This window comes from Planococcus citri, chromosome 5, assembly GCF_950023065.1.
Source record: "Planococcus citri chromosome 5, ihPlaCitr1.1, whole genome shotgun sequence".
In the NCBI taxonomy this organism is placed as follows: Eukaryota; Metazoa; Arthropoda; class Insecta; order Hemiptera; family Pseudococcidae; genus Planococcus; species Planococcus citri.
Window position 1 is genome coordinate 31143912 of NC_088681.1, and position 22010 is coordinate 31165921.

The 22010-nt window shown below is 33.7% G+C and overlaps 3 protein-coding genes across 4 annotated transcripts in view; all 3 read right to left on the bottom strand.

Annotated features, from left to right (window-relative positions):
- CtBP (C-terminal binding protein) overlaps positions 1-13382 on the bottom strand; it is an 87033-nt gene extending 73651 nt beyond the window's left edge. For both annotated transcript variants that reach the window (XM_065367850.1, XM_065367851.1), the window contains exon 1: positions 13096-13382. The gene's annotated coding sequence lies outside the window, so the exon portion shown is untranslated. The remainder of the gene's footprint in view (positions 1-13095) is intronic.
- Positions 13383-14838: 1456 nt separating this feature from the next.
- On the bottom strand, positions 14839-17654 carry LOC135848075 (uncharacterized). The gene is made up of 2 exons (XM_065367849.1): positions 17268-17654; positions 14839-17158 (listed from the first exon to the last, which is right to left on the bottom strand). Exon 2 carries the CDS (start codon positions 17107-17109, stop codon positions 15097-15099), a length of 2013 nt encoding a protein of 670 aa, XP_065223921.1. The 5' UTR covers positions 17110-17158; positions 17268-17654; the 3' UTR covers positions 14839-15096.
- A 154-nt stretch (positions 17655-17808) lies between these two features.
- Positions 17809-20233, bottom strand: Kaz (Katazuke). Its single transcript, XM_065367852.1, has 8 exons — positions 20003-20233; positions 19553-19738; positions 19266-19485; positions 19009-19192; positions 18843-18934; positions 18620-18770; positions 18341-18530; positions 17809-18270 (listed from the first exon to the last, which is right to left on the bottom strand). Exons 1-8 carry the CDS (start codon positions 20039-20041, stop codon positions 18169-18171), a joined length of 1164 nt encoding a protein of 387 aa, XP_065223924.1. The 5' UTR covers positions 20042-20233; the 3' UTR covers positions 17809-18168.
- Positions 20234-22010: the final 1777 nt, after the last annotated feature.

Genomic DNA, 22010 nt, shown 5'->3' on the forward strand with positions numbered 1-22010 from the left:
TATGTATAAATTTGTGTCACGCTGAACTCAAAAGCTCCGAACTTTAAGTCGAAACTGATGATGGCAAAATATTGCTTTGATACTGAACTAGAGAAATTTTTAATTTGGTCGAAATCGGTTCAGCCGTTTACGAGATATGAACGTTTAAGTGTGTTTCAACGTTATGGATAAGCAGAAATTTGTGTAAACCCTTATATCTCGCAAACGGCTTACCCCCAACAAACAGATGGGGTGGTTAGGGTGTGTAGGTTGCAGATTGGTACGCCGAAGGTCGGGTGTTCGAATCCCGCGCGAGTCAAGAGGAGAAAATTTTTTGTTGATTTTTTTGTTAATTTTTTTGTTAATTTTATCCGTCCAAAATTTTTTTGCCATAAAAAATCAAAATTTTTCAAAAATTTCTAGTGTAATTTTTGTTTTAACAAAAAACATCAAGTTTTTGGTAAATAGCCAGTAAATTTTGATAATTTTTTTTTTTTTTGTTAATTAATAGTAATTTTTAGTAAATAAAATGATTAGTTATTTTTGGTGAATTACTCGTAATTAAAGTTGGTCGAAAATTTTGGTAAATTGCTTGGGTAATTTTTGGTAAATTGGTAAAGTTTGGTAAATTGGTAAAAACCTTTGACAGTAAATTACTGGGGTAATTAAAATTCGGTAAAAAATTGGTAAATTAGTGAGGAAATGTCTCGTAAATTACTGAGGTGAATGTTGGTAAATTGCTGGGGTAATTTTTGGTAAAATGGAAAATTGGTAAATTAGTGGGTAATGTCTGGTAAATTACTGAGGTAAATGTTAGTAAATTGCTGGGGTAATTTTTGGTAAATTCGTAAATTTTTGTAAAGTCGTAAATTTTGGTAAATTAATAAATTTGGGTAAATTCGTAAATTTTGGTAAATTCGTAAATTTTGGTAAATCGGTAAATTTTGGTAAATCGGTAAATTTTGGTAAATTGGTAAATTTTAGTAAATTGGTAAATTTTGGTAAATTGGTAAATTTTAGTAAATTGGTAAATTTTGGTAAATTGGTAAATTTTGGTCAAATGGTAAATTTTGGTAAATTGATAAATTTTGATAAATTCGTAAATTTTAGTGAATTAGTAAATTTTGGTAAATCGGTAAATTTTGGTAAATCGGTAAATTTTGGTAAATTGGTCAATTTTGGTAAATTGGTGAATTTTGGTAAATTGATAAATTTTGGTAAATTGGTAAATTTCAGTAAATAGCTAAATTTCAATTCTGGATAAAAATTAAGCCATTAAAAACCTCTAAATTTTGGTAAATCGGTAAATTTAGGTAAATTGGTAAATTTAGGTAAATTGGTAAATTTTGGTAAATATGTAAATTTGGGTAAATAGGTAAATTTTGGTAAATAGGTAAATTTTGGTAAAATGGTAAAATTTGGTAAATCGGTAAATTTTGGTAAATCAGTAAATTTTGGTAAATTGGTAAATTTTGGTAAATTGGTAACAGTGTTGGCATCCCGTAACAGTAACTGTAATGAAAAACGAAAATAACGAAATTTTTTTCGTTACAGGTAACGGAACTGTAACAAAAACGTTATTTTGATCATGTGATGTTGTGTAACTGAAATGTAACGTAACGATATTTTTCTTGATGTAACGTAACGAAAAACGAAAAAATTCTGTTACCTTTTTTGTTATTTTTTTAGTTACAATATTCTCAAGTTGAGTCAAAAAATGAGATTTTTTACCTTCCAAGCTTGACTTTTTCAAAAATTCCCTTTTTAATAAACGTAATTGTATCATGATTATATCTGTAACGAAAAAATGTAACGGTATTTTTTTCGTTACACTGGTATTTAAACCTTTTGGTTCCGTTATTTTAGCCATTTCTGTTACAATTTTTCGTTACAAATGCATTTTTCTTTGAAAATATCATCAATTCTACGTTGAAAAAACGTTTCTGTAACGAAAAAATCGTAACGGAAATAACGAAAATAACGTAACGAAAAAAATGCTAATTTTGTAACATAACGAAATAACGTAACGAAAAAAAATATCGTTACGCACAACACTGATTGGTAAATTGGTAAATTTCGGTAAATAGGTAAATTTCAGTAAATAGGTAAGTTTCAGTAAATAGGTAAATTTCGGTAAATAGGTAAATTGGTAAATTTTGGTAAATTGGTAAATTTTGGTAAATAGCTAAATTTCGGTAAATTGGTAAATTTTGGTAATAATTTTGTTTTTTGTCAACAATTTTCCTGATATATTATTCCACTTGTAATATGACGGTTACGTCTTCATAAGTATGCTAATTTTTATTTGAAAATCAATTTCATAAAAGTGTAATATGATGGCTACTTATGATTGACTATTTTATTTTGTCGATGTTTTTGATTTTTCGTATTCATTAAATCGGTAAATTTGGGTACTTCCGCGCATTTTGATAAATTGGTAAATTTTTAAGTAATGTCTGGTATAATTACTGAGATAAATGTTGGTAAATTACTGGGGTATATTTAGAGCAAAGTCGGTTGATCTTGCGAACTGCGCAAGATGTTTTTCTATTTATTCCAGTTTTTCTTCGCTTTTCGCCTTTTCTTCGGCGCGCTAGCAGTTATTCTTCTTCATTTTCGTTCATTTGTTGTTAAATTTTCTTCCTGTTTTCCTCGTCTTTTGTCGCCGGCTCGCTCGCTCCTCGCTCGTTCACCCTATTACGAGAAGCACCTCGCTACTATACTATATTTCTCTATAAATATTCTCTAATGCCGAGTTTATTAACGAGAGCTGTTGATTGTTGTTCTCAAGTCATTTCATCCTCCAGCTAGCACTTGTTTTTGTTCGTTTTTCCTCTTTTTTTCTCCCACCCAGAGTTCTTCGTCGTTGTTTTCTCATTTGTTTTCGATTCGAAAATACGCGTAGCGATACTCTAGTACGCTTTTTTCGAATTCTTCGGATTATATTTTTCTTCTGTTTTCATTTCCAACGGCTATTTTCAATCAATTTTATAGACTATCGCGAACTGAGAAATGTCATTGAAAACTGCAAGATGATATTCACCCTTGATTGAATTGATTAGACCGACGTAGAAAACGTTCATTCGTATTTATTAGTACCAGAAATTTTCATGGAAAATTCCGGCTGATTCGCCTTCCCTCCTCCGCCCAAGTTTTTATATGAAGCATGTGTTTCCAAAACGCACTAAGTCCATTTTTGAAGATTCTGAGATTGCAAGGCCATCTAGCATAAAGTTGAGGCCCAAAATGGCTGATTTTTTGATATGTAGTGCCCAAGGGTCTTGACTATAACATATCAAAAAATCAGCCAATTTGGGCCATTTCTACGTTTCCAAATTGTACTAAGTATCATGAATTTCTTATCAATATTTTTTTGGACTTAGTGCGTTTTGGAAACACATGCTTCATATGTACCTAATCAATTGTCAAAACTGGCATCTTCATAAGAAACTTAAATTTTCGTACCTTCATTTCTTTCTCAACTCCACTCCCTCCTCTCTCCTCCCTATCTACGTAAATAATCACAATAAACCGTGTCGTTAATTTCAAATAAGTTTTCATACCCCCCCCCCACGATAATTTCACTTGAAAGTTCAAATTATATCAAGCCAATGCATTTTCACTTTCACAATTTTTCAAAATGTTCAGATTTCATGGTATCTAGGGGTAACGGCCCTATATTTTTACCCCCCTAAGGACATATCTTGAAATTTCTTTTTACCTAATGAAGCTAGAAAAAAACTGAAAAGTGCATTGAAATCAGCAAACATTCGTTGACAAAATTTAGTGTTTGCCAAAAGTTTATTTTCATTAGGTTCGCCAAAAAAAATATTTTTTGCAAAAAAACGAGTTCGCAATTTTTTTTACCCCCGTTCGCTATTTCATTTACCCCCATTCACTATTTTTTTTACCCCCCAATTTTTTCTGTGTTTTCAATGTTAACAACACTGATTCAACGTTTCTTAACAAATTATTAATTAATCATGCCTGTTTCCTCCATATTCACGTATACCTATACCTACCTATACACTCGTCCACGCTCCTAGCAAACAATAGATCCTTCGGAGAACTACCCTCCAACCACCCCCTACCTACGCATTGTCCTTTTCACATAAACGTTTCAATTCTTAGTAGTTTTTAGTTCTTTTAACAATCTTAGCTTTTAGTCTTTAAGTTTTTCTCATACGACTCGTATGTCTTTTATAATGTAAGGATATACTTTTCGTCTAAATAAAATCACTATTTTAAACATTCGTATTTCGTGTATTTTCGCGAGCTCCAATGCCAAAAAGTGCCATTTCCGTTATCATTAGTGTACGAGTATTCATTGCTTGAAAACATGATTGAGAATAAAATTGAGAATTTGTAAAGATTATATTTGTGCAAATTTTCAACAAAAAAATTTAATACACGTATTTTTGGACTCTAAAATTCCTGGACCACCAGATGAACACATTGTTTTTCACAAGAAACTACTTTTTGGGAATTTTTTGCGGATATAGGTGGTGAAAAATTGCTGTGAAAGTTCCTGCTCCAATTTTCTGTTTTCATGTTAATGCTATACTCAAGGTCTTCAATTTGATACCCATTTTTGTTTTGTTTGCTTTCATAGAAAACCTACATTAGAGGGGCATCATTCATTTATTCATTTTATTTCGTTGATTGTTTACATTGATGTAATCAACTGTAGCAAGTGTTTTTTGGACAATATTATTTACAAAAATTCAGAGCAGTACATTCAAATACTTCCCTAAAAATGAATAAGATTTATATCACGCCTTTAAACAGTCGTCAACGAGCAAAAATTCTGAAAATTGAGGGGGGGTAAAAAAATTAGAGAACAAAAATTTAATATGGATTTTCTATTTTTTTACCCGGTAAAAAAAATAGAAAACTGGGCTCGAATCGTTCCCTATTCTTTTACCCCCTCTAAAAATTTTTATAAAACAAATTTGATGAAAAATAACTAGCTCATCTAATAGACCAGAGTGTGTAGAATTCAACGATGTACTCGCGAACTCATTTTGGTAAAAATTAGCTCGCCCAATCCTTAAAATCAAAACACACTTTCTTCAAATTTTGTTAAGAAAATCGACCAAAACTCACATCACATTTTTCAAAGTCTCCTGAACCATGAACATTGAATGGAAAATGCAGCTTTTCAAGGGCACTGTGTTCCAAAAGACGCACAAAACATGATAAGATGGTTTTCGAATCAATTCATGACTTTGGTGGCTTATTTTTCAAAAAATTCTTGGGGGGTAAAAAAAACTAGAGAGGGTAAAAAAAACTGGGCCGTTACCTATCAATTTTTTATTTTTTTTTGAAAAAAAATCACTACTTTTTCCATTATCCTTTTTCAGCCAAATTTTCAGAAAGCTCTCTACCCCCCCCCCCTCTCACACACAAAAATCAACAAAAATTGATTTTTACAGGAAAATTTCCAAAAAAATCTAAATTGGAAGAAAATTTGTCAACGAAGTATTTTTTTATTTCGTTAAAAATAAACATTTTTTCGGATGATTTATAGGTTTAAAAACTTCATTAAAATGAAAATGCATCTCCCCTTCGAATCTCCCCCCCCCCCCAGAACTCAATCACGTCACAAAATTCAAAAAAGTGAGAAAATACACCTACGAAACAAATTTTCAATGACACTTCACTTCTAACAATATCATAAAGAAAAAAATATTTACCTGCTCAAATACAGTTCGATTTCTCACCCCTAAATTTTGAAAAAACTTGAAATACAAAATTGGAATATTTTTCCAAATTTTAAAAACGGAAAGCGAAAAAAGTTGATTATTAAATACTACTTGGAAAAAAGCAAAAACTTCAAAAAACGTGCTCATTTGTGTGGGACCTAAAAAAAAGTAGATGCGTTTCACTCTGATCGTACTCGAAAAAAAAACAAACCAAAAATATTTAGAACAGTTTATGGGGATGGAGGGAGTGAGGGAGGTACCAAAAAAGCAAAAAATCTGCAGTTTTTTGATATGAAGTTTGCTTTTCACGTATTCCAAGGTAAGTCAATGCGGTGACAAAATTTGTAAAAATCGCCAAAATATGTACTCATAGGTACCCATCTTCAAAATTTGAGAACATTTAACCCCTCTGCCCCGCCCAATGCATGCACCAAATACAGTCAAAGAACATAGTTCTGTACCCAAAGCAAACAGATTTCATACATATAATTTAAAAATAAAATGTTGAAACTTCCCTCACATTCTCGAAGACTGCCTTTACCACGATATCTAGTTTAACACGTAATCGTTGACATGGCGGCTGACAGCCGCCGGTATGACTTTTTTTGAAAAAAATCCCCCGTGCTTGTAGACATGGCGGCTAGCAGCCGCCATGTCAACGATTACGGGACTTAAGTTTAAGTCAACTTTCAAGTGTTAAGGAAGGAAAAAAAGTTCAAAAACGACGAAAATACTCATTCTAAAAATTTTGAAAGAATACCTCCTCATCCAACTAAGATTCACTTTATCACAAAGTTCAATTTTAGAGCTGAAAAAATGGTCCCCCTTTCTGTCTTCTCTAAAACCTCCATATCGCTAGATACGTACGATTGAAAGAATCACTCTAATTTTTCAATGAAAAAAATCCTCCTCACACGACTTGAATTTTTTTTTCGTTCCACGTTCCATACAAACCTCAAATTCGAGTCCAGTGCGAAAAATAATCGACAATCGATACCCCACTCGAATATCTAAAAAATTTGATTCACCTCTCCCCTCTCTTTCGTTGACCAATAACTACAAAGTCCATCCATCAAATCGCCATCGTAACTCGACTGACCAAAATAACGATACAAAAAAATCACAACTTCTCCTTCCTTCAGAATTACCTACTCCCATTCCCATCGTACACCCATAAAACTCGCACAATACCTCGTTTACCTAGGTATAGGTAGGTAAAGGTATACCTACTACTCGCACGAAACATCGTGGTATTCGTACGACAAACCTAGTCCCACCTGTAACAATCTCAGATGACTCGTCGTTCTGCTCGTTGCTCTTTCAACTTCAGCCATCAAATTCACCTTCAATTGTCACATCGTCGTAGGTATATAATCGTACCGTTGTTACTTGATGGTTCCCATTTCTCACTTCAACACAGAGAGTGTCTTTATCGCCATCATTTTCAAGTGCAAGGCGTTGGTACATACAACTTGGTACACTACACTACTCTCATCGTCGTGTATACCGGCGAACGAACTCGCCTAACAATGTTTTCGGCACACTTGCCAAAAACAATTCATTTCGTTTCATTCATTATCTTTGTATACTTCGCACAATTAACGCCCACTGTAATGTAACTGAGAACTGAACGAAAACGAGAAAAAAAAATCGTGCACATACACACGTCAAATAGTGGCCAATTTTGACGCCATGAAAAATACGAGTTTTTTTTTTCCTTCTTCAAATAAACGTGGTGCATACAACATTCATATTCATATCTATACACCTAGTTTGTATCGTCGTATGATCTTTAAAATAAAAAAAGCAGCGAAACACGCGTACGTAGCAAATTAACCGTACACAATACGCCATCAGTCAGCGTAACTCAATCAGATATGATGAATATGGAAAAAAATTATTCGTTATCGCGCGCACATACGAATAAAATTTATCGTTAATCGCCGGCAGTACATAAACGCTGACTAATTTCATTCGAGATCAGATAAATCATCGCTTCCTCGGCGAATAATTTCCTAGTAACCATATTTCTACGTATTCGACCGCATTATCAGCGCGCTATGAAACCCTAAAACAATTAAAACCACGTATTCGAGTCGAGACATTAATCGCCAACTGCAGAAACAGCCAGGTATCAAATTGATGTTTCATTTCGCAATACGTACCTACTATCGAGGAATATTTAGAATATTATTCGATTTTCAAGAATGCACCACAGAATATGTACAATCGAATAGTCGAACTGATCACATTAAGCACTAATCACTCATCCTGATTAAATTGACGTCAATGAGTAAAACTTCAGATTAGGACCAATGAAACTGAAAATTATTCAATTTTGATGCACGTAACACGAGCGAATTTTTCGATGCATCGTAGAATACGAAGAGTACTGTAAATTTTGAAACCAATAACATGATATCATACTATATTTAGAATCTGTGGAGATAAATTGACTCACCTCCACATCAAAAAATTGAAAATGAATCCCTTATCAGTTATCATGATTTGTTTTCCGGTACGTAACTCTGACCAATAAATTTACATAGCATGGTAATTTCTAGTTTTCAATACCACAAATTCTCTCATTCGAAATTCGAGTAATACAGTGTTATCACTTCACGGACAGTTCCGGTGAGCTCAGGTATTTTCAAAATGAAAACTTTGAGAGAAGATGTTACACACAGGGGAATGATCAGTAGAGATCATCATTCATCATCGATCATATTGAATCTCATCCTGTGACATGCACTAAAAAGGATAATTTTTCAGCTTTATTCGGATTTTGATGGAGCCCAGCTACAAATCATGACCAATAGACCTCAATAAGACGCAGGAAAAATTTCAAATTTTCTTGTCAACGTTTGACCCTTTCTCCCCACCGGGTTGAGCTCAGTTTTCAAGATTTTGAAAATTTTTCATTTGTTTAAATTTTTATGAATTTTATTAATTCAGTTGCTTCCGTGCCAAAATGGGCACCCTTCAAAATTCAAAGAGACATAAACGGATAAAAATCGAAGAAAAAATTCAAAAAATTTCAAATTTTTGATCAATGTTTTAGATTTTAGGCTTGGTAAAACATTTAAGACCAGGCTGATTCATTCAGATCTTGGGAAATAGAAAAAAGGGTGAGGAGAGGATTTTTTCAGGGTACAGCAAAAATTTTGGAGTGACCAAATCCATGGTATCTATTTTTTTCACTATCTTTTTAAACCAAAATTTCAGAAGAATGCTATCCACTCGACCCCCCCCCCCCCATATACAAAAAAATATTAACGAAGTCAAATTTTTCAAAAAAATTGAAATTGGGAGAAAATTTGTATACAAAGCATTTCTTAATTTCAATCAAAATTATTTTTTAAAAAAATAATACAAATGAGCTCATTGCATACCTATGTTATAAGACAATGTGTCTAAAAAATCAGTACTTTAGCAGGACATTTTTTAAACACTAGTGATTTTATTTAAAAAAAGGGTGCCGGGGGAGGCAAAATTTTACATTAGAATTTTTCGCTTTTTCAATGTCTTCAAAAATCCTAAGATTTCTTTCAAGCAAGCGAATGTCGTTTTTAAGTTGAAAAAAATCAAACGAGCCGAGCGAAGCGAGGGCAAAGTTTTTCAAAAATTCATGTTTCGAGAAGAGAAAAAAAATTTTTGCAGGGAGGAGTTCATTTCTCTGATTCAAACTTCAACGTATTTCTTGAATTTGAACAGTAAGGTTTTCATGTGGAAAAAGAGCAAATAGCCCGAGCGAAGAAGCGAGGGCAAAAGCTCTCAAAAATGTGTAGTTCCTCCAGCTCTAAAAAAGTCGACAAATGAGCTCTTTTCTACGGAATAAAGATCCGAGAAAAAGGAACGAATTTTATTTTTTTCATTTTTTCACTACTTTCACTACCTGTTAGATACCCTGAAATCGTACGTTCGAATGTCATTCAGAGAATAACTCATCACCATCTCAAGGACAGAGACTGCACCCCCTCCCCTCTCCCATTTTGTTTCTCACCACTTTTCTCATAATACCTCTCAGTTTTACTCGAAAATCAATTTTTTAAAAAAAATTTTGTGATGGGGATTTGAAAATTAAATTTGGTTGGCATTTTTCTCGTAGAATCCTTACTTACCTTGAGAAAAAAATTACCTATTTGATTTACCTTACTGAGAAAAATTCAAAAATTTATATTTTGAGCAAAAAAATACATGAAAGTGTTGACGATCTGCTGAAATATCATTATTGAATTTAATGGGTAAAACCAAGATGTTTACATCTCATTTCATGAGAAGAAATTTCTACTGGATTTTCAAAATCAAATTCCAAAAATCTAAATTGTACTAACGAAAATACATACACTCACCAACCCCCCCCCCCCAACTTTCAAAAATACCACTTAGGAAGGGAGCCCAGTTCCAAAAAAGTCACATGCTTTACCTACTTCTGAAAATTAGGTGAAAAAAAACAGAAAATTCACACTTTTTATCACATCAAAATAAACATTGCTTAAGAAACTTGGTTCAAAAATCCTTCAAATTTCACTCTCATCAGAAAAAATTTTCAACTTTTGATACCTTCGAAGACGAGACTCAGACAGCAGGAAGAAGGTAGGTGAAAGTCCTCTCCCTCTCGAGTGTCAGCGAATAACTGATAGCTTGTTTCTGTAGTACGATTCTTAGTTCTTCTCAAAAATCCACCAGTGTCAGTAATATTGAAAAAATGACGAATTTTTCAACACAAACAACTGATTTGAGCTGAAAATCTCAAAATATTTCAAAATACAATGCCTCCTGGAGAAAATGAACCGCACGTAGTTCATGAGAGATTTTATGCCCAACATTTTCATTGTAAAACTTGTTTCAGTACGATCCATAGTTCTTCTCAAAAATCCACCAGTGCCAGAAAATATTGAAAAAATGACGAATTTTTCAATACAATGCCTCCTAGAGAAAATGAATCACACGTAGTTCATGAGAGATTTTATGCTCAACAATTTCATTGCTTCAATTTTTTTAGTACTCGTAGGACTCTTACTTTGACCCAAAAGATTGATTTTCCATGACGAAAAATTCGAGATTTTGGCATTATTTATCAATCTATAGCCCATAATCTCTCGAGATGAAAAATCACAGGAAAAAAGTTCGCTCACTACGACTCTTTATGGGCCTTTTCCTTTGAAACAGTTTTTTTTTCGTGTAAGAGCAATTTTGAAGCCAGGGATGGGTCCACTAACATTCGATTACTCGTCTACATCTCTAAACACACTATTTTTGCAACGATAAAGTTGGAGTGGAGATGAGTTCTGGTTTTCTACTCGCCACAGGTAGGTGCTCTACACACTCGCACGAGTATTGCACCAAAGCAGCAGGTCAACTCAAGCTTCAACTTTCCCACCTACTGAAACAATTTCGTACGTAAACATTGAAATTCAAAATAGGACAACAACTGCAGTTCCTCCTTCTGTGTCATTCTAACATCGTGTAAATACTGCTTTCCTTCCTAAAAGGTACATTCGCCGAGATGAAAAATCATTACACAACCTGTTGTGGCGCTGAATTATTATTGTAGTAGAACCAGTTCGACACACCGACGATTGTAGCAGATATTACCAGTTTTTTCCCTCCTCGACGAGATAAATATTTGATGCGGGACGTTGTTCGAAAATTCAACCGGTACAGAGAGATTTTCCAATAGGTGATAGGACTTTCTCGGGAGAAAATTTTGTTGCAAAAATATAGGTAAGGTGTTATGCCATCGACGATGACGTCCGGCACCGAATTCTACAAAGAATTCTGTCAGGTCGACTTTGAAGACTCACACACAGAGCTCGGTTCAAGGTTAATTTGAAAATTAGAGAAATAATTTAATGAAAAAACCCGTCGATAACCTACACAGATACACACACACATACGTATGTAAACCATCGAGTAGAAGAAAAAGTAAAAAAAAAAAAAAAAAAATGTATGAGATAATTCGCATACTTGATTACGAACACAAAACTATTTTCGGTTAAACGATTTGTAGTGGGTAATTCAACAGCAATAGCAATAGCAGCGAAGACAACTTTTTTTTTTTTTGTATGTAACGTTATCACGACACCGCGTTGCAAATATGAACCAATGATATTAAATGAAGAAAAAAAAGGACAGACAAGATAACAACGAATAACCTTCGAATCGTATTTGAACCTTACATAAGAATTGAAACGTGGAGACGCTTGTACAACGATGGTATTACAAAAAAAGGAGGGAAAAGAAAGCAGTCGCGATGTTAACACTGACTCGAAATTTTTTTTCCAAACCAATTTATTATCTCGCGTGGTGGCTCGAAAATTCAACGTTAAATATGGGCCAAATGGTTGCCAATAAAGAGTATATACGTCGAGTAAACTGCACCAATTTTCGGTGCCGCAATTATGGCCGAAAAAAAAATTAACGCGTTTCCTCAATTAGCAGCGACGATTGATGCTTTATCGTCGCGTAATCAGCATACCCGCAGCACCACAGCAGGAACATAGTAACGAATCAATGTTGAAAATTACATTTTTTATCAACATCGTATCGAAGCATTAATTCAGACTAAAAAGCCGGTCGAGTCAGCCTAGCATTTTAAAACACGTAAATTAATCATTTTTACCGATTACGTCGCCTAATACAATTTGTACACAGTTTAAAAACATAATCACGTTGAAACAATCCACATAGCAACTTACATAGCTCGAAATACAAACACTTTTCAAACGATATAGGTCGTCGATACATTGGTAATTTGTGCCTGTTAAAGCGAAAACTGAAAATTCGTAATGAAATGCTGATCTAGTAGGTCTTTGAATTTGATATATTTTACATAATATCGCGGGGCGTTTCGATTTAATAAACAATTACGTTATTATTATAAAGAAATTCAAGCTGTTTACATTTTTAGTCAACAACTTTACAACAAACATACGCCGAAAAAGCCATTTCGCTACTTTATTTAGCAATATAATCAATTTGCCATGTTGTTTACAATGTAATAACTTTCGCAACTATCATTTCGCACATTGTATTACCAACACGATTAGTGTTTTTTTACACCAAATTTACTGTTAGTCGGCCTATCTAAGCCTACACACACAAGTTGATCACGGAACTCGATAAACAATGCATATTTGACGCGAATACGAGTCATTGTGAGGAGAAAAATTATGCATTTTTATGGGTGGAATTCGGTGTGGTAGACGACTCGACTATGTAATTTGATTATGACTCTGTACAGATGCCAATTAAACGGAATATACTTTTACCGAAACGAGTAATATACACTGGTAGCAGCGTTTGTTTACCACATATACGGTGTCAGTACAACCCTTTTTATTATTTGTTAGGCTTATTCGAGGGAGGAATGCGATTGTAATTGTACGTAAATAAACAAAGAGCCTACCTTTTTAACTGATTGCAATATTAGGAAGCTGCAAATCCACCTCCACGCAACATTAAAATTATCAACACCGACGCTTATGTAATAAAACCAACCGCACGTATCAAAAAACCATCAAAAAGATTCGTTTTTAAAATTAATAACTAGATTTATATAAAATTATGAGCACTTATTAATTAACAAATCACACGCAGAAATTAATTTACGAACTACAATAACAACGCGGTTAAAACACCGACAACACATTAACGCAAGTCAATAATACATTGCCCACTTAACGAAAATGGTGGTCATTTGTCCAAATTTCTCTTTGAATAACGTTTCCAACGAGGAATCCAGAGATTTTTCTTATTTTCACTGGCAAAAACACCCCGTGTCCGAATCCAATTCGGTTTTTTTTTCTTCAATGCAACGATATCGAATGGTAACTGGATTGCGGTTTGTTGAATCTTTCCGTCATCCAGGTTTTTCTTTCTTTTTTTTGCTGCAAAAAATTTCAATTTTTTTATTTTTTTCAATTTTTCATAAACGCTAAACTAAAAAACGCACGAAGGTAGCCTAATTAATTATATACACTTGTGAAATGTGAAATCATTTTTGCTTCTTTTTGCTCTCACCTCTGTCTCAAGTAGTAGCTGCTTTCTAGTTTCTACTTTCTATTCTACTTTTTTTTAATTTTCACTTTTCACTTTTCAGAAAATTTTAGATCTGTAAGGTGCTCACTATTAAGTCATGCTGCAGAAACTACTCAACTTCAGAAAAGAATCAAAAAATTCTGTTCAAAGCTCGCACTCGGTTACTTTTTAAGTAACTGAATTACTGCAGTAGATACCAAAAGTAACGTTTGGTTACTTTTTCAACGTTTTGGTTTCTATTTCTAAAATTGTTTCTTTTTTCAATTTTCACAAATTTTCAAAAAAAAATTTGTACATCAGAAAAAAAAAATGCAATAAATACCGGTCGACGAATAATAATATCTACCTAAAGTGAATGATTTGCGAAAGAATCGTCGATGGAAAGAAAAGAATGCTGTTTTTTACTTTTTCCCAACTGGCTACTACACTAACCCTGCCTTATGTGAGTGATACAAATTGGATAATTTCTAAAAATTATCTCGATTAAATACGTACTTTGAACCTTTGTTTCAGTGGTTCCTGCCACTCCTACGAACACTAAAGTTTTCTACACTGAATAAATGAAGCACTTATCGAACAATTTTCAGAATCTTTTTCGCTCCAAGAAATATTTCGCATGAAGAAGGTCGACTACATCGCCGAAAATAAAAACCAACCAAAACATTTCTCCATCAATGGTACACCCCCACCACCGCTTAGTGTATTTACTTGTCAACATGTACGGACAGGTCTGGACTCCTTCAACTCAAAAAATGTTTCAAAAATACTCTACAAATTTTTCGATAAAAATTTTGATCCATTTTGAAAGGTTGCACAACGCTTCTTTCAGAAATCTCAAAAACTATCACGCAATTTTAGAGCTGAAAATTCTTCAAAAGTGTTTCAAGGAAATTTTAACTGAAATTTATTATTTTTATCACTCTTCAATTTTTTTAAATTCAAAAATATTATCGCTTTTACCTTGAAGACCATCAAATGGAAGTCTTAGGGGAAAATCGAGTAAAATCAGATACTTGACCTTACACCAAAAAAAAAAATAAATAAATAAAGCTGATCTGTTGACAAGGAACAAGTCCACCGCACGAACGTGAGAATTAATGAAATAGGTAGGTAGCAGTCAATAACTCAATGGGTTTATTAGGTAGGTACCTCAAGAATAATAAAATAAAATAGGTAGGTACTTAGTAAAATCATTATTACAACTTTACAAAAACCATAATAAATAATAAGTACATAGTACTGAATACCAATAATAACAATTGAAAAAAAAATACTTCAGTCTTTCATAAAAGATCACACATAATTACTTTCTATCTCGATAATTTGAACACGAAAAAGTTCCAAGAAACAATACTATTAGTATTTTCTATCACCGCGAAGACATGGATATTAATTTATCGAACACCGTCAACCTATCAGAGTGCCGTTCTTTAATTTTTCGAATCTCTTCGGCATTATTGTTAAAATACCAGTTTAAAAATGTAATCACCCTTTCATTATTAGAATGCCACTCTAGAAAATCATCCAACCAAACAGGATGAGTATCAAGGTATGTCTCCCAAGAACCATCGAAATTTTGGTACGGATTCTTCAACCGAATCTGTGAGATCATTTTACAAAAAATATCATCCACTGGTAACGACTGTTTGAATTTTCTAATCTCATCTTCATTACCCAACAAGAAGTTGAGAAATTTGTCTGTTATCCAAAATTTACCAGAGACCAATAGCTCCTTGACTTCACCCAACAAACGTTGCTTCAGATCACTAACAACTGGTTCTTCCGGTGCAAATATTTCACAGAATTGCATTACGCAATCGAAGCTCCCATCGCGAATAAATGAAACCAATTGATTTTTGAATTCAATTCGAAGATCGACGTCCTCGAAAGCATCTTCGACGAACGCATTCAACTCAGTATATTTACAGGAAATCAACTTGTTACAAAGAATAGAATTTTCACCGAGAAAGTTTGATCTCAACAGTTGCTGTTTCAGCTCCCTTACTTTTTGCTCATCCGAACAACAAAAAAACAAAAACTTGCACAATTCCTCGAAACATCCCTTGTGTAGCAACTCGATGCAATATGGGCCGATATTTTCGTATTCAGACATATATTGCTTTTTAAATGAGCTTATATCACTTTCGCCCCGGAAACATAACTTCATTACTCGCAGTAGATCTTCGACACGAGCACCATTAATCAAATTACGCCAATTCTTGCACCAAAATTTGTGCCTTTGTTCAAAACTTGCATCCAACAGAATTGTGATTAGGATTCTCATTTCTCTAGGTTCAGATGGACCTCGCTCTTTTCTGATGAACAATTCTTCATTCGATAACACATCGTTAATCAATGCGCATCGTTTCAAATTATCGGGAGAATTTTTCCATATTTCACAGAATATATTAATTATATCCATGGATTTCAATCGTTTATGAACTGTGAAGCGAGAAGTCTCTTTTTCCAGCAGTATCTCGATAAATCGGACGAACTGACTTTTGTTCATTTTGTTTCTAATGTATATCCAAGCAGGAAAAACGTGGTATATTTCCTCATTTAGGACCAAAGAAATCATGAAATCAACACCTCTTTCAGCGAGAAATGCGTTTAGTTCGAAATCGTTCAATCTTTGTAATATAAATTTTGCGAATGAACCGGGATCTTTCAGAGACATCCAGATGGTTGCTTTTGATCGCCTTTCGTAGGGTGTACGATTCCAAAAGTACTCGAAAGAATAAAAGCATCCATCACTGCAATTATTAAGCATCAACTCATCGATTGGTACATCGTGAGGATTCGGTAGATTGTGTAGTTCGTTACTAAGCAAGCATATCCAGTAGAACAGTAGTGGCCTTTCATCGAACCTTATTTGAGTCAAATGGAGGCGGCAGCGGACTAAAGGCCAAATTCGTCTAATGTCATCTTCTATACAAAATTTGTACGCAAGTACAAATTTTTCCAAATCAGTGAGTTGATCGCACCGGATCATTTGTTTGACCGTTCTAACATAATGCAAAGCACCATTCTGGTCCCATACAAAATCATTAAAACTGTCCACAGACCCAAAGTATTTACTGCACGATTTACTGTGAAAATCAAAAAATGAACCAATCCAGATGCCGTGATCTAACTTTGAACGAAAAAAAATTTTAATTGATAATTTGAACTTGTAGCTGTATTCGAGCACTAAATTGTAAATTAGCGATGGAACATTGGGGATCATCTTTTTCAGCGCAATATCATCTTTCAACTTACATGAATCCCAAGTTACGATTTCTTCACGCCATAATTCCGCAACGAGTGCGATAGCTGAAATTTCTTTCAGTGTCACAGGACTTGGACAAGTAAGGTCGTAAACGGGAGCGGTGGTTTGGGCCATTTTCTATCCTTGACTCAGTATATTATGCAAATGATATCGAATGGAAAATCTGGAAATAAAATGTTCGAAATAATATTATCACTGAATTCAGGAGTAAGTAAGCAACTACAATGTGGCTAACGAGTAATTAATTTATTAATTATGTTGATTCTACATACGATCAAAATTATTCAAAATTACGCTAGAAAGTCAGAGCCTTAGGTGAGATTATCAACGAACACTAGAGTTATTGCGTTATTGGTAAATATGAAAATATTTTTAAACTTAGAAAACGAAATAATTACAGAACAATTCTCAGAATCACTTTTGTTTCAACGAATATTTTACACGAATGACGAAGGTAACATCTTGATAAAAAATAAAAATGAAAACGAAACCCCAAAACATTTCTTTCTTTATCAGTGGAATGGTAGGTTAGGTTAGGAACATCACAGTTTAGTGTACTTGTCAACATGTACAGTCATGTCATGTCATACAGTACAGGGTATACAGGTAAAAGTGTGTTTGGTAAAAATTAATGCAAAGTTTACAAAGTCTTCAAAATTTAAATCTGAGGTTTTCTGTTGCATTGATGACTTCATTTTTGATTTCATGATTCTGTGAAAGTAATTCTTTCTCGTAGGATTGACTGACCGGAATTGAATTACGCTCGGCCAGGTACCGAAATAATTCAACATTTTCAAAAATAAATAAATCGAATTAATATAAATACGTATAATTTTAAACATCGCACTCATCACATCAATGAGCGTTGTTAAAATAGGTACTACAGTTAATTTACAATAAAATTACTTGAAAAAAAAACAAACGAACAAAAAATTAATGATCTGGCACTTAAAAGCAACAACTAAAATATATACCTCGATATGCTATACAAAAGAAAAACTACGCAGAACTATTGCTAGAAAAACGTAAGCTATTTTTTATAATTTATGTACTTATATATTCCTAATAATATCAATAAACGTAAGCTCATGTTAAATAATTATTACAAAAAAAGAGGAAATTTTTGATATTTTCATCAGTTCTGTTGCCTTGTTGAAATATTCCACGTAGCATTTACATGACGTATACTTTTTCAACTTTTTTATAAGGAAAAACATCTTTTGTTCTGGGACAAATGACTTGACCATTATTTTCGGCGGCCATTTGTTGTAAAGCCTACGAACAAAATGACATTAGGAAAAATACAGTTCACTTGATGAACTTGAGCAATGATTGATTCCTGTACCTGTTCTCCATACACGTAACCATTAGGAAGAACCATGGGTTGATTGTTTTCATTCAAAGGAAGACCAGATATCGAACAAACCAGCCTAGATTGACTGCAATGAGCATAAGGCAACGGTACTGCTAAAATATTCAACCATTCTTGACAAACTGGACAATTACTGCTACGATTCTCTTTGCTATAACACTGATTAAACATCGCATTAAGGAATAATATGATGAAATAGGATAATACGTCAGCCATATGCAAAACAATATTAAATCAGTATGAAAAGGATATGGTGTCTTTAGAGCAGATAAACCTGCTTGAAGTGCTACGGTGAAAACAGATTGCGAGGCCATTTGGAACAGACGATAATTTTCTTGACGAAACTGTTCGACAAGTTTATCCCATCGTTTTTCTTCCAAAAGTTCTTTATAAGGCGAGATTTCTGCAAACCATATTTACTATAGCGAAAACGATCAAAAATTCACGTTGACACGTATCACTAAATATTCATTACGTGTGTCCGATGGGAAAGCTAGTAATGCCATACAATGTTGTATTTCTTCTAACTGATTGTCTTCGTAAGTTGAAAAATGTTTCCTGGCATGTCTAATAATAAACAGAAATGAAATGAAAACCAATGTACGCGTAGAATACGTCGAAAGAGAAAGAATTCCACGTACTTCACAGCTTCGATTTTCTTATCGGTGCGAACGAGTTCGATAAACTCTTGTATACGAAGATTGAATTCCATCGATGATTTCAATTTGCGTAACTTCGATCGATTATCATGGCACCAAGCGAGACATTTAGAAGTGTCGTGGTCAGCTAATGATTGTTCTACTTCACGAGATACCAAGAAAACGTCTACGAAAACATTACGTCATCAATACATTGCTTTTTAGGGTACGTAAACAGAGTAGAATTGGCGAGTATTTACCAATATTGGTTAAATCTTTAAGATCGGATGTATGAGCTAGTCGGGTAGCAGCTCCGTAATATCCACGTCTTAAAAAGTACTCGACAAGCATACGATCGAGTCGTCTACGACGCCACTGACTAACAGCTCCTGCATTGCCAGAAGCGTGTTCTTTCAAATGCTCTAAACGTCGTTTGCAAACAAGGCCAACTTGTAATTCTTCGGCTATTCCTTCTTCAGCCTGAAGAGAAATATCAGCTGATTAGTAAACGAATACACAGAATAGTGCTGAAACCGATGTTATTCACCTTTCGTTTTAAAACTTGTAATTTTTGGACCATTCCGCCGAGCAATCGAGTAATGTCAGTGGCTTGAATATTATCGGATGATAATCCACGTTCCAATTCCAAGGCTGCTGTTTGTACATGAGCAACCTCTCTGTCAATCTGTTTTTGAGCAGCTCGAAATTTTTTATTCAACAACTCGTACGGAACCTGCGAACAATGCAAACAATGTGTAAAACGTCTTATCAATCAAATTATATTAGTCAAATATTTGAACGCTGATGAAAAATAAAACTATTGTCTCCAATATCAATACAAAACCACACCCAGCAAAATTTACCAGCGATTAAACTGGAGAAAAACCAAATCCTCGAATAGTAGCCCGAATTATTAAGCTATTTTTATTATTTAAAAAATAATCTATAGTTAAAATTATACGTATTATAAGGTAACATAGTGATGGGTATTGGGTACCTTGAGAGTTGGATGTTCCAAAGCCTTTATGTCAGCCATCGAGTCAAAATTTCCACTTTACACGATTCTCAATACAATAAAAGAGAGTACTTTTTTAATTTAAATTAAAACCATCAAACATTTAACTTTAGTAAACCAAAATTCACATAAATTAAAACATACAGCATAGTAATGACGAAACTACGTTCATCTTATCGCCCATTCGCTGCCTAATTATAGCGACGTTTATGTACGTACAGGATGGGAGGAATTTATTTTTCACCTTATTATTTCTTCTTTTGGCGTGGAGAACCATGTAGCTATTTATCACCAATAGTGCCCTAATTATGTGAGGTGTGTAAGCATTTTTTTCGAAAGAAAGCTGAAAACAGGGATTTCCAGCCAGCCAATAGCTAAAAGCCAATAGCCAATAGCCGATGCAAGCCAATGGTATTTAAGCCAATAGCCAAAAGCTAGCTTAATGAAAATTTTCCAGCCAATAGCTCGTCGGCTAAGTGCGGAAGGGTGCCTCGTGCAACTCGTTACTTGATACCTGTGTAAAACTGCCTTTCCACTCTGAGCACCATCTATCAGTCCAAATGTTCAAACCAAAAGTTATGTTACCTCAAGGCACCCTTCCTATCACCTAAGATGCCTTTAGATTTGAACTTGGAATGATAGATGGCACTCAGTGTGGAAAGGCAGTTTTACACAGGTATCAAGTAACGAGTTGCACGAGGCACCCTTCCGCACTTAGCCGACGAGCTAATAGCCAAAAGCCAATGAACTTGAAATAATTTTCAAATTTTTCAATTTTTTCAAAATTTTTTTTTCATATTTTGCTTTTTTCTCACTTAAAACTCACGTCTTACACTCACTGATACCAAAGAAATGAAATTGTCTCTTTTAACAATCATCTACGCATCATAACGAGTATTTTGAGGGGTCACAAGCATTTTCGTTTTCGTAAGCCAAAAGCCAGCCAATCGTCAGCCGATGAAATTTTGCCAGCCAATAGCCAGCTTTCTTTAAGCCAATGAAAATCAAGCTAAAAGCTGATAGCCAAAAGCCAATCGATGATTGGCTGGAAATCCCTGGCTGAAAAGAAAACTAAAAATATATATAATAAAAAATTTCTTTAAATTTTAAAACTTCAACTTTTGATATTTTTGGGAAAAAAATATTTGAAGAATTCTTCAGTCTGCAGGTACAACTTTTTAATACGACCATCAGCTTACAAAATAGGTATCTTTCCATCTTTAAAAATTGAAGATTGTGTGCCTGTGGGCAAATGATTTTCAGTTTGATTTTGCTCCTTCAATTTCAGAGATGAACAATTTTGATTTGAATATTTCACAATATAAATAAAAATACTTATATGTTTGTCTCGAAAATCGAAAAATTACACTATATAATCCGTTTTCATTTTTCAAAGTTCAACTTCAAAATTAACAAAATGAAATAATAAATAGAATAGATGGTAGGTATTAAGTTTTGGAAAAATTTGTGGGACTTCTGAATTCATAAATATAAAAAATTGCTGAAGGATTATTACATTAACCATAAGTTTGAACATACATAATATTTCTTCAATTTCATCAATTTGAAGACGAAAGGCCATTTATATGAGAAATCATCAGTTTTTTTTTTTTTTTTGTTTGCCTCAGAAGTTAGAGGCTAATCTGAGAATCTCAATCAATCTATTATGTAATTAATAATGTGAATTCCTGAGACATTTTTATCAATTTCATTTCAAGTGCAAGTCCCATAAACATTTTTTTTGTCAACTGAGAGGCTCAAATATGGCGTAATTTTTCGAGACAAGCAAGAAGTTATCTTTGAAACTAAAGGAGCCAGAGCAAATAAAAGCTGGAACTTCATCTGCTCATTCATGATGCTTTCAATTTTAGAGATAGACTTTTTTTTGTAAAATAATAGTTTTATTTTTTGTTATACCTAAGCATCAAAAAGTTGAGCCTAAAAAATTCTTCAAATCAAAATTTTTCATTTTTCGAAATTTTTGAGGATA

Coding starts and splice junctions, on each gene's coding strand:
- LOC135848075 (XM_065367849.1), bottom strand. CDS start 17,109: ATGGCCCAAACCACCGCTCCCGTTTACGACCTTACTTGTCCAAGTCCT.
- Kaz (XM_065367852.1), bottom strand. CDS start 20,041: ATGGCTGACATAAAGGCTTTGGAACATCCAACTCTCAAG. Junction 19,486..19,552: donor TACAAGTTTTAAAACGAAAG/GTGAATAACATC, acceptor ATTTCTCTTCAG/GCTGAAGAAGGAATAGCCGA. Junction 18,271..18,340: donor GTTACGTGTATGGAGAACAG/GTACAGGAATCA, acceptor TTTTGTTCGTAG/GCTTTACAACAAATGGCCGC.